This window comes from Myotis lucifugus, unplaced genomic scaffold (assembly GCF_000147115.1).
Source record: "Myotis lucifugus unplaced genomic scaffold, Myoluc2.0 scaffold_231, whole genome shotgun sequence".
Taxonomy (NCBI): domain Eukaryota; kingdom Metazoa; phylum Chordata; class Mammalia; order Chiroptera; family Vespertilionidae; genus Myotis; species Myotis lucifugus.
Genome location: NW_005871279.1, coordinates 795,638 through 812,746, shown reverse-complemented (window position 1 = coordinate 812,746; position 17,109 = coordinate 795,638). Strand labels below are relative to the sequence as shown.

At 47.9% G+C, this 17,109-nt stretch overlaps 1 protein-coding gene across 1 annotated transcript; it reads right to left on the bottom strand.

The window, feature by feature from the left end:
- Positions 1-8,091: 8,091 nt before the first annotated feature.
- On the bottom strand, positions 8,092-12,269 carry RPL24 (ribosomal protein L24). The gene is made up of 6 exons (XM_006098359.3): positions 12,113-12,269; positions 11,916-11,991; positions 11,263-11,373; positions 9,260-9,396; positions 8,855-8,918; positions 8,092-8,216 (listed from the first exon to the last, which is right to left on the bottom strand). Exons 1-6 carry the CDS (start codon positions 12,115-12,117, stop codon positions 8,136-8,138), a joined length of 474 nt encoding a protein of 157 aa, XP_006098421.1. The 5' UTR covers positions 12,118-12,269; the 3' UTR covers positions 8,092-8,135.
- Positions 12,270-17,109: the final 4,840 nt, after the last annotated feature.

Genomic DNA, 17,109 nt, shown 5'->3' with positions numbered 1-17,109 from the left:
TGGTGGCAGCAAAGGGAGCAGCTGAAACTTTAGGATCCAGGGAGCCTGTGGTATCACCATGGAAACCCCTGGACTAGGCCTGGCCCACCGGTTGGGGGGCCCTTTTCATCTGGGGAGTTCTACGATTTGGTGGGGCCTTTGATAAGAACCAGGCCTCCCTGGACATACCACTAAATGAGCAGGGGTGATGCACACCTACCCCAGGATGGCACAGAAGGGGAGTTGGGGTGGAATGTGGGTCACCTCCTGGGATGGAGGTGGCATGAACCAGGAAGATGCCATGTTCACTTACATCTCTGCGGCTCATGCTTAATCTCGTGATTTTTATTATTCCACAAGAAATTAAACCCTCATTTTGACCTCTTGAAGTTACGTTATTATGGGTTTAACTACCTCTCTTGGTCGTATCCACAGAATAGGGGATGTTTTAAGGTAGTATATCAGTATTTGTGCAACAAATTTATGATATTTATTCACTTTTAATCAATGCCAAATGTCAACTATGGGCCCCAGGGTCAAGCTGAGGGCATGGGTGAGAGAAGCCCAGATCCCCTCATGGTACGAAATGCCTTTCCCACATCCGGAGCCACCCTGCCTTCTCGGAGACCCCAGGCCATCCATGCCCCATACTGCAGCCTGCTTCTCAGTGGACTCTCTGGAAGCAATGCCTCAACATGCTCCTGTCCTTCACTTGGTCCCACGTCTTCCATCTGCCCGCAGGGTTGTTCTCTTCTCTGTGCCTAACCTTACTGGAAGCTGTGTCATTTCCCATCATATGCTGTGGATCGCCTGTCCCCAGCCAGCTCTGCAGAGTTCCTGGAGCCCAGGCTGGCCTCCTGAGCTCCAGCCAAACACCTACTGTTAGAAGTGTTCGCTACACTACAGTGGCAGTCATACCGTCATATAAGTGGATCAAATCAATATCTGTTCACCTTAAACTCACACAATATTATATGTCAAATAATGCTTATTTAATTTTAAAAAAGTAGCCAGTTCTGTGAAACTAGAAAGAAGACTTGATGTTTGCCTGAATGCTCAAGTTACAGGTTATGATTGGGGAAACTATGTTCAAATAACTTCAGGATCTATTTTATTGGCCATTTAAAATACAAAGCATTTGCCCTGGCTGGTTTGGCTCGGTGGATAGAGTGACAGCCTGCCGACCGAAGGGTCCCGGGTTCGATTCCAGTCAAGGGCATATGCCCAGGTTTCGAGCTCGATCCCCTGTAGGGGGCAGGCAGGAGGCAACCGATCAGTGATTCTCATCATTGATATTTCTATCTCCCTCTCCCTCTCTGAAATCAGTAAAAATATTTAAAAAATAGATAAAATACAAAGCATTTTATTTGTAAACTCCTGAAATCTGAAAACAAGACAACCTAGGTTATACAGTTTCCCAAAGAGAGTGTCTGGGGCACCATCTAAGCTATTTGCAGTCAAGCCTCCATTCAGCCAAGGGTAGCCTGGGACCACCAATCAGAAGCCATAGACCGCTACCCACCTGCAGATCCTAAAGCCAGGGTCTCAGTCATGGACTCCCTCGTCAGAAAACAGCAACAGCCAATCCACATGTAGAGCCCTTGTCCTGGCGCTACAACTGACCCTCCACACAGCAAAGGACAGCTGCTAAACCCTGCTCCCCAACTGCCAGGCCCTATCCACATGCACATAGAGTGTCCAGTCAACCCCGAGTTGTTTTGTTCCTCAACCTCCCAAGTCTTCAACTGCCTATGGCTGCTACCTGGTAGAAAGGAAACACCTCATACCAGTCCTCATTCACCCCATTATCAAAGTGTCCTTGAGAATCTTCAACCCACATGGTGCAGGGAGTGTAGAGAAGACTCACATACCTCCCATCTTCTCCTGGCTGCCTTGGTCCTGGCTATGTCCCTAGTTCCGAGGTGGTACCCCATCGGCCAGAGAGGGAAGAACTAGTCCTATAAGCCTCCCCCCCTCTAAAACTCATAATGATCAAAGACCAGGAAACAGGACAGGAAGAACAGCCTAAACTAAAAGAACTAACATAAAAAATCAGATGTCCTGGCAGAAATTTGTCTTCCAGGTCAGGGGGAAGGTCAAGAGCTGTGTGTGAAGGTAGAGACTGTGTCTTTGTCAGAGGTGGGCTCCTGAACATCAGTGGTTGGGGCCAGGTGCTGAGACCTGGCTTGTGTTTGGAGCCATTCACAGCAAGTTTCCTTGGATGACTCATTGTCCTAAGGTGCTGGTAGGCCCAGCTGGGACCAATGTCAGCCTGGTGGGTAACCTGGTGGCATGTCACTTGGGGGACTATTTTCATCTGGGGAGTTCTCTGATTGAATGGTGCCTTAGGAATGGATGGGGCCTCCCTAAATAGCTCCACCAATTGAGGTGGGGAACTGGGAGCAAGATCTGGAGGAGGCCCAGGCCCTGAGCACAGAGGCGTCCCTGGCTGACCTCCAGGCCCTGGAGTGGAAGGTGGGGGCATTATAACAGGCCCAGCAGTGGTGTAGGTGGCAGGCCGAGGTCCCTGCTCTGAAGAGCTTCTATAATGAGGTGCAGGGGCTCTTGTGAGCGTTTGCCTTCCAGGCAACATGCCAAAGTGGGCAGAGATGATGTCCCCATGCACACCCACCCCGGGACAGACTAGAAGGGAGTTGGGTGGAATATGAGTCACCTCCTGGGGTGGAGGTGATGTGGGCTTCATGATGTAGAGGACTTTTAAATAAATAATGGTGTTAGAATGCATAGAAGTGTGCCTGCGTGGGTGTGCTGTACGAGTCATTGCACTCTCCAGCTGATTGGGTCTCCATGGGGCCACAGTCTAATTTGACCCTCGGAACAGTGCTGTGAGGTGAGCAGGGGCCTCCAAGGCTGTGAGAAAGTGGTGGTGAACTACAGAGAGCTGACACTAAGCACCACCCAGTGGCATGTCCCCATCTACACTCTACAGGACACCCTGGCTCACCACACACAATTTCCACCCAGAGGGAAAGGAGCATTTCCCCCTCATTCCTAAGAGCGCACTGTGCTCTGGATCCCCCTCCGACAGCCAGAACAAAGCAGCCCCTTTGTGCCTGTTTCTTAAACTGACAATGGGAATTTAAAGTGAGAACACGTGAAAAAGAAACTGTTGCCCTAACTGGTTTGGCTCAGTGGATAGAGGGTCGGCCTGCGGACTGAAGGGTCCCAGGTTCGATTCCGGTCAAGGGCATGTACCTTGGTTGCGGGCACATACCCAGTAGGTGTGCAGGAGGCAGCTGATCGATGTTTCTAACTCTATCCCTCTCCCTTCCTCTCAGTAAAAAAATCAATAAAATATATTTTTTTAAAAACTGTTAGGTCTGATCAAATAATTGAATCGATACTCCATCCCCCTGGGAACTGACCTTTAGGCCACTTCACAATGGACATTCCCTTTCACTTAGACCACATCTTACTGGCTAAGACCATTATCTCTCCCCTCCAGACTTTTCCCAGAATCCCGACCCAGAGAATCTCCGTCCAGAAAAAGTCCGCCTAGAGTCCTTTAAAATCTCTAACTCCCTGTCCCTGGGTGCTGGCACCATTTTGGGGCTCAGCCCATCTGGTATCCAGATGACCTAATAAATGTATAATCCCTTACACCTTTGGCTTCGTGTGTTCCTCCTTCGGCAACCATAAAAGAAACAAAATAAAAAATAATAAAGTGAGACCACATACTTGTTTTCAGCTCTCAGCACATAATAGGTTTTCAGATTTTGGTGATTGTTTTCATAAACCCATATTAGGGCACTGTTGGGGGAAGTAGTGAACCCTGCCCACCCCTCCCCTCTCCCCGGAATGAAGGGTCCCAGGTTCGATTCCAGTCAACGCAGGTACCTCGGTTCCAGGCTAGGTCCCCCGCCCTGGTCAGGACACATACAGGAGGCAACCAATTGATGTGCATGGAGGTTTCTCTCTGTCTCTCCCCCTCCCTTCCACTCTCCAAAAATCAATGAAAAATATCCTCGGGTGAGGATTAACAAAAAATAAAAAGCACCATTAACTTAAGTCAAGCAGCTGGGAAGAAGACCCAAAAGGTGGTTAGCAAAAGCAAGAAGATGGGAGCAGGGAAGAGAGGAACTGGCCTGCAAGCCATGGGAAGGGTCTGGTGCTGAAGGACCAGAGCCTCCCCCTTTCAGATCCCACCTCTTGCCCTTCCCCAGACCTATCTGATCGGCGGAGCCCGCGGCCCTGTTGCACCTTCCTTCTCCCCTCCAGCGGGCCAGAGCGGACTCGGAAATCTCGGAGGGTTCCCCCACTTCGCTCCTGCCTCGTGGGGACTTCGCAACCCCTGGGAGGGGGCAACAGTGGGTGTGCCCTTAGGGCGTTAGTTTGCGGCCCGCGCGCCGCTAGCGGTGCATCTCCAGCCGCGCACCTACCCGCTCAACCACCGCCCGCACCCGCCCCGCCCGCCGCCAGCTGCGCACACAGGAATTAGCCTGCAAAAGCGGACTCACCCGCCGGGCCCACCTTCCCGCTCAGCCCAGGCAAGAAAGCTCGCCCCAACACACCGGCTGCGCCTCCACTGCACATGCGCCTGCCCCCGCACACGCTACCACCGCACCACACCTGCGCTACGGCACACACGCACCTGCACTCGTACCTGGCCTGGAGGGGGGGTGGGGGGGCGGTCCCTGATAGGTGACCAGGTGTGGCTGCAGCAGGGTCCACTTCCCAGGCTGTCTGGCCACCGTTCCCCCTCGAGAAGGGGAGTGGGAGGGAGAGGACAGGGAGAGACCAGTGTTTAGTTCCAAAAGTTAAGAGGGGGGCTGCTGGCCTTGAAGGAGCCAGCCAGGACCCAAGGCGAGGTAGTCCCCCGCATTTGGGGAACAAGCTAGATGCCTGTTCACGCAGTGGTCATCAAGCATCTAGCATATGGGCCACCCCTCCCACAATTAGATATCCATGTTCTTCCCACAACAGGTCCTCCACCAAAATTCTCCACCGAGGACACCCCATTGAGCAAAGAACTAGCACCCAAAGGCACCAAGAGTCCCATGAATGCCCCTTCACTTAGGGAACCAAACTCCAAGATCTATGCTTTGGTCTCCCGACAGGGCAACCTCCAACAGAGTGCCTGGGACACTGCCCACCTCCATCTAAGCTGTCCACTCCACCTAGGGTAGTCTGAGACCACTAATCAGAAGCCCATAACCCCCATCCACCTGCAGACCCTAAAGCCAGGGTCTCTGTCCTGGACCCCCGTGTCAGGAAACAGCAACAGCTGACCCACATTCAGAGTCCGGGCAGCTCCACCTGTCTGCTCACCCTCCATCCCAGCTTCCTGCACCTGACTGCACGTCAGTCCCCAGCCTACCCTCAAAAGCCGTTTATGCCGGTCCACCTTCAGGAGCCAATTCCTAGATTTCCAAACTGGACACCTCGCTCAGCAGAGGTAAACCTCAGGCCCCCAAGGAGAGCCACCAGCAACTTTGTGCCCAGCAGACCTTCCGTTCTGGCATGCCCCCTCTATGAAACAAAGGACAACTGCCAACCCTGCTCACCTACAGGCAGAACCCCACCCACATGCACACAGGGTGTCCAACCCCAACATGTCCCTCAGTGTTCCCCCAATCAACTGCCTGTGGCCATCAAGTGAGGTGGCTGGAAGAGACTGCTACCTAAAGGAAGAGAAATACCTCAGGCAGGTTCTAAAACGTCAGTGGTTGGTGGCTGGTGGAGGCCTGGCCAGCGGTTGGAGATACTCACAGCATGGCCCCTTGGATGACTCACTGTGCCAGGTGCTGGTGGGCACATGGCCTGGAGGCCTTTGCCCTGCAATCAACTTCAGCCTGATATCCTGTCACTTTGGGAGTCTTTTTACTCTAGGAAGTTTGGTCCAGAGGGAGCAAAAGATGCCATGCCTCAGAACAGAACCAGGCTGCTCTGAATCTGGCACCAGATGGCGGGAGGGGTGGTGGCTGGGAACAAGTTCTGGAGGAGACCCAGTCCCTGGCTGACCTCCTCTAGGCTGGAGAAGGAGGTGGGGGCATTACAACAGGCACAGCAGTGGTGTGGGCAGGTGGCAGGCCAAGGTTTGTGCTCTGGAATTTTTATGGTGCGGTACCGGGGCTCCTGGAAAATTCTGCCTTATAGGCAACATGCCAAAGTGGGCAGGGCTGACATCCCCAAGCATACCCCACCCAGGACTGTACAGGAGGGTAGCTGAGGTGGACCTCGGGTCACATTCTAGAGTGGGGGTGGTCTGAGCCTCATTGTATGAGTTTTAAATAACCAAATGTGTTGGGATACCAAAAGTGTCCCCAAATGGGTGCTGTACAGTGCAGGATGGCAGTCACTGCACCCCATCATTGCACTCTCCAGAGGCTAAGGGACCAGCAGGTGTAGCAGAACCCACAGGGCACTTAACCACAGGCCAAAGCTCCACCTGGGGCCTCAGTGAGAACGATCACGACTCAGATGGTGGGACATTCTGTGGCTTCAAAGCCACATATATCTCACTTGGTGAGTCGTCCTAAGTTCCAAAGTTTCCCTGGCTCTAAGTAAAATCACTTTGGGTTTTAGTTTAATTCTGAGACTGAATTACAAGCCATTAGGAACTGGGCTGGGCATGCTCCTGAGGCAGGGACCGGTTGTTGTGTCAACTGGCATGCAGGCCCATGTGCCTGCTGACCTGGAAGCTGAGCTGAGCAGCAAGGGAGCACCCAACTGGGAGCTTAGCTCTGGACCTGCCATCAGGCCACACAGCTTGGCCTCCAGACCCAACCCCTCTCCTCCTGCACAGGGGTACAGAGGCCTAGTGCAGTGTCTGGGAGCTGGGTCAACTGCCCCATAAAGATCACCTCACCCCATAAAAGCAGATGGCCTGCAGGAAGTCTAGGCAGAGATGTCTCATATTTAATTCTCCTCAGTGAGGGCAGTCCAGACTGTGCCTTAGGCAGGCTCTGCCCAGTCCTCAGGGTTGGGGGGGGTCAGGGACGCAGCTGATAAAAGGCTGGTCATTTCACCCAGGCAGGCAAGCTTCTGGGCCATTCTGTCCAGCAGGCTGTGCCTCTTTCAGGGGCTGCAGGCTCAGGACACAAGCAGCAGGGCCTGAGGTCTCTCCCCTGGAGCCTGTCCTTCAGTGACCTAGTCTTTCTACTTCTGTAAGGTAGACCCTGGTTTACCCACTGACAGGCAGCTGAGGATGGAGTGAAGTGAGGGCTGTGAAAGCTCCCAGGGAATATGTTTCTCAAGAGGATGTGACGTGTTCATTGTATCCTTAAAACTTGGCAAAATGTGGTACAGACAAGATGATCTACTTTCTGTACTTTTATCATTGACTACTATTTTCCACATCACATTTCATATACACATATCTCTTGAACATCAGCAGACTACTCAGGCATTTTTGCAATTTTAACTATAGCTCTGTCAAACTCCCAGCTCAACAAACTGCTTTGGAAATTTTAAGTATATTCTAATGAAGATGTGCTTATCATTTAAACTTTGTTTTGGAAAATAATAGATTAATACAGCTGATAGTTTTAAGCACTTAGAACTCAGCTATAAGGTAATGGTAAGAGGTGAGATATGATGACAAGGACAGGTGTCTCATCGTCACCACCAGGATGGTAGGGACACAGGGTTGGCCGTTGGGGGGGGGGGGGGGGCTTTGAAAGCTTTATACATTCTCATTTCTCTTTCTCTCTCAAAAGAAAAAAAAAAAAAGAAGAAAAAGAGGTGAGATACCAGTGAACAAAAGTCCAAGCCAATTAACATAAATGTATTCACTTATCATGGAAAAAAATAATTAAAACAAATTAAAAGGCCTTTCTACAGGCACAAGCAATAGAAAAAAATGCATGTTTTAGTAATCAACTTGAACTCTATACAGCATCCTAGTGCTTAGTCACGTGACCAAAAGGTTAAGACTTTGCCATCTATGTAATGTGCTCTTACATCTCAGCTGAGCAAAGCTAGTATTTAACCGTACAGATCTTATGTACATCATTTGGCTTAACATCTCTCCAACGAAGAGAACTTATATTAGGAGATATTATTTCAGAGAAATGAACTCTTTTTAAAAATGCCTAAATCTTAAATTCTTAACTTTATGCCTCTATTTTCAGAGTAAAAAATCCACCACAATTTAGTTATAGTCAGGTCTTTATTTAAGAATCTCATCTGCCAACTTAGCGTTTTCCACCAACACGGGGAGCAGAAACCTTCACAGGCTTCACAATCTTTTGCTTAGGTGCTGCCTTTGTGGGAGCCTGTAAAAAGATATATTATGTGGTATTATTCCATGCAACTTTCTTTTTTAATCACTTTTTTGCAACTCTTATGCCCAGTGTGGGGTATGGAATTGTATCCTAACAAAAAAAGGACATTAATCATATAAGACAAATACTAATTTCTGTGTGTTTTTCACTATGCTTATCTAAATTGATAACATTGAGAAAAGCTATGTAAACTCTATTATTGACAACTTCTCTGTAAGTTTAAAATTTCAAAATAAGCTTTAACAAACAAAACACCCAGAAACCAGTTATGAACATCACTGCCATTAGAGCCTTGCACTGAATTCTTTAAAAAACCCAAAACTTTTTATTTACCACAATTTGGATTAAAAGTAAGTTTTCTGCCTGGACAGCATGGCTCACTGGTTGAGTGTCAAACTATGAACCAGGAGGTCATGGTTCGATTCCCATGCCCAGGTCGCAGGCTTGATCCCCAGTGGGGGGCGTGTAGGAGGCAGCCAGTCAATGATTCTCATCATTGATGTTTCTATCTCTCCCTTCCTCTCTGAAATCAATCTCTCACACACACACACACACGCAAGTGTGCACTTTTTAAAAGTTAAGTTTTCCTGTTGTCTTCACTAAGAAATCCAAGACAATTCCACAATTACCTTAGCAGCAGCCATTGCTGTCTTTTTAGATGCTTGCTTAGCCTTTTTTGCTTCCTTGGCAGCCCTGTAGGGTTAAAAATAACTTAAGGCAAAGTGCTTTACTCTTTAAGGATACAGATTATTAACAAGGAGCTAGATTATTTTGGAAAAGTAAAATTATCATATTCTTTGCCTATCCCCAATTATTTTTAGGATAAGCCCAAGGGGGTTGTCAATGTTATTAACCACCAAGTCAGTTTAACATATACTAGAAATTGTACAGCAGCATTCATTGCATGTAGAAATTTCAACAAATCGATTAGAGCCAAGCATGTCAAACTCTCGGCCCGTCATGCTTGACTTAGACTGTATTATAAACTCCTGATTATTAAACCTAAATAATGCTCATAAGGAAGGCTTCCTCACCTGATAGCTTGTTCTCGCTGAGCTTTCCTAACTTCAGGCTTCTGGTTCCTCTTGGCCATTATATCAGCAAGAGATGCACCAGTGATGGCCCTCTGGAATTTGACTGCACGGCGGGTTCTTTTCTTTTGGATTTCTTCCTACAGAACAAAAAGACGGGGGACGGGGGACACTTATGAATCGTTCTCCACGAATTTGGGTGAGAAATTAACAGTCTTTGAGGCAGGGTAAGTCAGTCTTAAGATTAGTATTTGTCTTAGTCCACTTGGGTTGCTATAATAAAATACCAGACTGAACAGCTTATAAACAGAAATTTACTTCTCACAGTTCTGGAGGCTGGAAGTCAGGATACCAGCATTACCAGGTGAGGACTCTTCCTGCTGTAGCTCTATACCCATGGTTGGCAAAATGCGGCTCGCGAGCCACATGCGGCTCTTTGGCCCCCTTGAGTGTGGCTCTTCCTAAGCCTTAGGAGTACCCTAATTAAGTTAATAACAATGTACCTACCTATATAGTTTAAGTTTAAAAAATTTGGCTCTCAAAAGAAATTTCAATTGTCGTACTGTTGATATTTGGCTCTGTTGACTAATGAGTTTGCCGACCACTGCTCTATACCTACCATATGTTGCAAGGGGTAGGGGAGCTCTCTCTTGGATCTTTTATTTAAGCCATCTATTACAAACCCTGGCCGTTTTTTACTACAAACAATGAAGCTCTAAGGAACTTAACTGGATAGTACTTTAAAAAAACTGTTTATTAAGGCAGGGATATGCAAATATCTTTAAATGTTAAACAGGACACATGGAAAAAACAGGGAACATTTGAGGTTACACTAAAATGCTCATTTTACTTTAAACTTTCTACTGAGATGAAATCTTATATAAAATTCCACCATTTGCTTATTTACACTTTTTTCCATCTCAATACATCTTAAAAATATTTTTCTTATTGTGGTGAAATATATATATCAAGCTGACCATTTTAAAGCATTTTTAGAGTATAATTCAGTGACATTAAGAACACTCACCCGTTAAGAGCACTCACGACTATGTGCAACCACTATTAATCTCCAGAACTTTTCACCACCCCAAACTTTGCACCCATTACAAAATAGCTCCCCCTCAAGCTTTATTTTTTGTCTTTATGAATTTGCCTACTTTATGTACCTCATAAAAGTGGAATCATAGAAGCTGGAGGCTTTTTAAGGCTGAATAATATTCCACTATATGCATATACCACATTTTGTTATTCACAAATCCACCTAGAGAACATTTGGATTGTTTCCACCTTTTGGCTATTGGGAATAACAGTTACAAACAGAAATATACAAGTTATCTGCATACGCTCCTGCTTACAATTCTCATGGGTATACAATTAGAAATGGAATTGCTGGATCTTACAATAATAATTCTATTTAAAGTTCTGAGAAACTGCCAAACCGTTTTCCACAGTGCCCGTGCCCTCTTACACCAAGCAATGCCAAGGGTTCCCATTTCTCCACACCCTCATCAGCATATGGCCACCCCACTGGATGCGTCAAATGCACTTTACCCCAAGCCTCCTGCACACTGAGCCTACTGCCGCAGCACTCACACCTTTTCTCAAAAATCCCCGTCAAGCTGAAAGAGCACTTCAAAAAACACACCCAGTCCTGAGAACAATCAGGGGAGTCTTGAAACTCCACCGACACCTATGCCCATAATGTAATAAAAACCACACTACCATAATAATTACTTAGTTTCCGTTCACGGTAACACCTTAAGTTCTTCCAAGCGCCCCATACCCAAGTATGTTTGATGTGATTTACCGGACTTTGGCAAAGGGATGCTTCAGATTTCAACTTGGCACTTACTGTGAGACTAAGAAACATAAGGAGACGCTTTACACCCATCATTTTCACTTCACTGTCCGATGATGAGACTTTCCCAGTCTCATTTAGCGACAACTGTACAGAGCAGCAACCACGACCAGAGCTTGCCCACAACGTCCAGGCGCACTTCACTCACCGACTGTCCCTTTTTGTGCTTCCTCCTGTAGAGCACGGTCCAGTTGATCTGCCGAGGGTTCCTCTTGGACAGGAATGCCGACTCGCATTTTGCATTAAGAAACTGGAAAACCTGTCGCGACAAGGCCCAAGTACAGCGTTACCTACTCCACTGGGCAACGCGGGCAAAGGCTGAGCTGAAACCCTTAGCCAACCAATTCATAGTTCTACGCCCTCATCTTACCAAACCGAGGCCCAGAGACCAAGTGGCTGGGGTCACACAACCGGCAGGTCACTAGTCACACGACCGGCAGGTCACTAACTGGTCCGGCCCTTTAAGAGCCGGCAAAGCTGAACGCCCGGGCAGGCGAGGGCGGGGCGCCGCCTTCCGGAGGCATCCGGTTCCGGTCCCTCCAGGGATGCCCGGCGGTCCGGTGTTCAAAAAGCTGCCAGACTTTATGGCCCGTTTTCCTCACACCGGGACATTAAAGTCGCACAGGCTCCCAATTTCCGACCTGACTCACACCAGACCCAAGCTCCAGAACGGTGCGCTCAGAGGATTCGGATCCCGACCACCGCACCCAGGGCCCCTGAAGCAAGCCTTTCGGGGACCGAGAACGACGGGGTACAGGAACCGCCTGGGCCGAGCCGGTCCCCCTTAGGAGCACACATCACCTTCCCGTCGGTCCTGGCATAGCGCCGTCCGTGTCCGGGGTAGATCTTGTACCCACTGAAGCTGCACAGCTCGACCCTGCAACGAAAGCGAAAGCGCATCAGGGAGGGTGTCGACGGCGGGGGCAGGCCATGTGCGGGCCGCCGGAGAGGCCATCCACCCGAGATGGAGAAGGATTGGGACCAAGGCCCTCGCTTACTTCATGGCTGCGGCCGCCGGAGAGCAGGAAAGAGGGTGAAGAGGAGGAGAGGATCATGGGAAGGACGTCAAGAGCGCAATCTCCTCCCCATTCCCGGCCCTAACCCCCGCGCTCGGTGATGACGTCACGCCCAGGCGCGGCGGGGCCGCCTTCCCTCCGAGGAGTGAATGCTGCGGGAGGCGGCGGGTTTCGGAGTCTCTCTCCTGCGGTCCAGCGTGGCTGGGTGGGCGGAGCGTGGTCCCGGGAGGTGGGGGAGGTCCACATGCCTGGGTTTCGGGCTTGGTCCCCCGAGGGGGCCTGCAGGAGGCAGCCCATCCATGTTTCTCTCTCAAATCAATAAAAACATTTTTTTAAAAAGAAGAAATGACACAGGTATTCCCAGAAGCATTGTACATATTGTCATAAAGCACAAGTTTACAACACCCGCCCTAACTTTTCCCTGACTGTATCGTTACACTCTCTCTTATCGGCAAAAGGCGCAGCTGTATTCCATTCTCTTCATTTATTTATGGAGCAGTTCTGATCCAACGCTGGTGCTCTTCTCAGCTCTGTCTGCCTCCTGTCTACCTTCTCTTCGCTGCTTCTTCCCTTCATGCATACTTCACCTGCTGCACGAAATTCCTGTGGCTGCTATTACTCATGACTACAACACTGGTAGCTAAAATATTGGAATGCATTTTCTTTCAGTTCTGGTCGGCGTCACTGGACTGGAAGCCAGGCCCCTGTGCTCCCTCCTTGGCTCCGGGGCAGAAGGTGTTCTTTGCTGCGCCAGTTCCCACCCAGACAAACCCTCTCCAATTCCGAACCCACAGAACCTGTGAGACCGTAACTGTGTATTGTTTCTAAGCCACTGTGTTTTTGGGAGTAATTTGTTAACATAGCGATGGGTAACGCAGGAGGCGAGGCAGTGGTGAAAGCGGGGACTCGGTGAGCAGCAGTATCATTTGTCTTAAGGCAGAGACAGGAGAAGGCGTGTTTGGGGGGGGGGAAGGGTCGTTGTGGCAAGACTCAGTTTAAGATGCCACACGACATTAAGGTGGAGCCGTGTGGTGGAAGTTAAACAAGATCAGAAGGGTGTTGGGAACAGGTTATATTTTGGAGTCATGAACCTATAGGAATAGATAGTAGAACACGTGGAAAAACATCACCTTGTGCCACAGGCTGGCTACTCTGGAAGCATTTACTGAGACTGGATTTAGGGTGCAAGGTATTTACTAGGGATCCGTCCTGTGAAAGGGGAAGGAAACAGTATCAGGCAGAAGGAAAATACTTTGCTGGTCCAACAGAACGCCAGCCAGCCGGCCAGGAGCTCTGGCCTCAGCTGCCCCTGGTAATTGATGGGGGACCGATTGGGGATGGCAAGAGCCCCGAGTGTCGGAGTGTCGCCTCGGCTCAACTGTGGGTGACCTGTGTGTGTCCGGGAAGTTTGGCATCATTGGCCCAGGCTGTGCCCTGGGAAATACTACGGCTGTCCTCCAAAGGAAGTACGCTGCTCCCTCGCAGGGATCCTGCTGCTGAGACGGGAGGAGGAGGGCCCCCGGACTGATGCTAGACACTGTGTCTGTCCACTGGTGGCTGGAAAGGCCTCATTTGCAGGGGCCACTGGGGCCACAGTGCCACTCGTCTGACTTTTAAGGCAGTTTGTCTTTTAAAAAAAATATATATTTTTATTGATTTCAGAGAGGAAGGGAGGGGGGGAGAGAGAGAGAGAGAGAAACATCAATGATGAGAGAGAATCATTGACTAGCTGCCTCCTGCACACCCCTTATTGGGGATCCAGCCCACAACCCTGGCATGTGCCCTTGAATGGAATCAAACCTGGGACCAGTCCCTAGGCCAGCCGTGGGCAAACTACTGCCCGCGGGCCAGATCCCGCCCATTTGAAATGAATAAAACTAAAAAAAAAAAAAGACCGTACCCTTTTATGTAATGATGTTTACTTTGAATTTATATTAGTTCACACAAACACTCCATCCCTGCTTTTGTTCCGGCCCTCCGGTCCAGTTTAAGAACCCATTGTGGCCCTCGAGTCAAAAAGTTTGCCCACCCCTGCCCTAGGCCCTCGCTCTATGCACTGAGCCAAATGGGTTAGGGCAAGGCAATTTGTCTTTATGAACATTGTAGCCAAGCCCCAGAAGAAGCTGGTTTAGCTTCACACCTGGGGAAGGGGGCTATATTTATTGTCTGTAATATCATATGTCAGCCAAAAGCTGGACAGAGACTTTAAGAACAACAACAAAAGAAATAAAAATAAATAAATAAATAAAATAATGAAGCATCAAAATGAAAAATCATGAAGTATTCTTAAAATTAAAAAGTATAAAGCATTCTTTTAAAAACTATACATCTAAGTCTTCATATCTAACCGCCAATTATATGAAATATAGGGGACAGAGGGACATGTGAAATGATTCCACAGGGGTGCAATAGGCATCTACAGAGTAACTTAATTTTTTTAACAGCATGTAAATGGAGAGAGGGAGGGAGGGAGAGAGAGAGGTTGAGAGAGTAAGTACCTATGGACAGGACTAGCTGCATAACTGATTTTTAGGGCCCAGTATAATTTTCATGACCTCCAGTGTGGGGTCCTTTTTACCAAGAGCAGGAAAAAGATGCTGTTAAAGGTATTACAATATTAAGCTATTTCCTTTATTCTGCAATCTCTTGACCTTTCACGATAGGTATTTTTTTTTTCATTTGTTAGAAGGGGTGGAGAAGTAGGGTCAGCCATCCCTTCCCCTGTCCTCCTGGCCCAGCCTGCAGTGAGCCAGCAATGCCCTGGGATGCATTATGTACCTGGGGATCAAGCTGCGGGTGGAAGGCAGGGTGGTGCTGCCAGTGTTGGAGAGAGGGCAGGGAGAAGCGGAGGCTGGCGTCAGTGGACTGTGGAACCCCTGACTCTAGGACCTGTCCCGAGAAAGTGAGGAGGCCCCAGGAAGTGGGGCTCCAAGCCCCAAGCACGTGCTCTATTGTCGCACTGAAATTCACATACAAAACACAAATTCAAAGGTACAATTATTAAGACTTTCAAGACAGCGACTGCAGAGCATTAAGCCCCAAGGATGGGGTGCTCCTGAGCGGGGCCCTGTGTGAAGACACTGGTTGCACAACTGACTCTGCCTATAGATGAAAAGAAATTCAAGCGCCTCCTCAACCAATTACAATGTATGGATCTCGCCGAAACCGGTTTGGCTCAGTGGATAGAGCGTCGGCCTGTGGACTGAAAGGTCCCAGGTTCGATTCCGGTCAAGGGCATGTACCTGGGTTGCGGGCTCATCCCCAGTGGGAGATGTGCAGGAGGCAAGGATGGGGTGCTCCTGAGCGGGGCCCTGCGTGAAGACACTGGTTGCACAACTGACTCTGCCTATAGATGAAAAGAAATTCAAGCGCCTCCTCAACCAATTACAATGTATGGATCTTATTTGAGGCCCGATTTGAACAAACCAGCTGGACAGGCAATGAAGTAATTTGAATACAGATTGGATTTTGACAATATTAACATGGATTGTTAATCCTTTAGGTGTTATTAAACTGTCATTATGTTTAATTTTTAATAGTTTACCTTTCCAGATATATACTAAATATTTACAGATGAAAGAGCAGGATGGCTGGAATTTGCCTTAAAATAATAATATGAGAGAAGGTCCAGTCGGTAAGGGCCTGGATGAAAAGTGACTGACCAGGAGCGGATAATGGTTGAAGCTGGGTGTTGGGTAGGGAATAATCTCTATATTGTCATATACTCCTCTAATTACTTTTCCACGGTCAAAAGTTTCAAATGATAATAATCTGCTTTGGGCAAAAGATTTGAGTCCCACAATTCATTCCTGATAAATAGGAAAAGTAAACACCACCTGTTTATAGCATCTTTATTCATAATACCCACAGGAAACAGTCTAGGTGCCCTATCAATAGCTGAATATAAGAGCAAACTATGATATTTATACTTATACAATGAACTACTACTCAGAAATAAGATGGAATGAACTATTGATTTTACATATCAACATGAGTTCCAAAACCATTATGCTAAGTGAAAGACTTACAAAAAAAATGTGTACTGCATGACTCTGTATATATGAAGTTCTACACCATGCAAAACTAATCTGTGGTGCCCTAACCGGTTTGGCTCGGTGGATAGAGCATCGGCCTGCGGACTCTAGGGTCCCAGGTTCGATTCTGGTAAAGGGCATGTACCTTGGTTGCGGGCACATCCCCAGTAGGGGGTGTGCAGGAGGCAGCTGATCGATGTTTCTCTCTCATCGATGTTTCTGACTCTCTATCTCTCTCCCTTCCTCTCTGTGAAAAATCAATAAAATATATTTAAAAAAAACTAATCTGTGGTGAAAAAGGAAAATCAGAACAGTGGTTGCTTCTGGGAGGGAGAGGAAGGATCGAATGGGGAGGGGTATACGGGAACTTTCTGTGTTAATGACAGTGTCCTATATTTTTATGGATTTAGGGTTAATTACACATTTTGTCAAAATTCAGGAAATGCTCAAGTAAGCTTTGAGCATTTCACTGTATGTAAATTTTACTTTAAAAGAAAGGAAATTGTGAGTAAATATTGAGCACTAGTTAATGAAGTACTTGCTTAAGTATATGGGGGGAGGTGTGCTGACACAAAAAACCAAAATGGGTTGAGGAATAGATAGATGGATAGACAGGAGATAAAACAACAAGTGTAAGAAAATATTGATAAGAGAGTCAAAGTGGTGAACTCTTGGGTGTTCACTACAATAGCCTCACATTTTCTGTAGGAAAATTTCTCAAAACAAAATTTTGGGAAATAGAGGGAGCCACCTTCTGGAAGAAACTGGAATTGCTGGTGGTTCAGAAAGGTGAGCAGAGGAAACGTGCTTATATGACTTGGTGTTGATAACTGAACTAGTTTTCACACATCCTATTGGTTCTCACTCATATGTCCAAGCCATCTTCTTTGGCTGGAAGTCTTTCTTCCCTTCCCATGACTCACTTCCCATTCAGATTTTACTTCC

Bases quoted from the DNA above. Each gene is read 5' to 3' on its own strand.
- RPL24 (XM_006098359.3), bottom strand. The intron at 11,374-11,915 runs GTGATGTGTGCT...TTGTCGCGACAG, and splicing joins ATGCCAGGACCGACGGGAAG to GTTTTCCAGTTTCTTAATGC. The intron at 8,217-8,854 runs GTAATTGTGGAA...ATCTTTTTACAG, and splicing joins CAGCAATGGCTGCTGCTAAG to GCTCCCACAAAGGCAGCACC.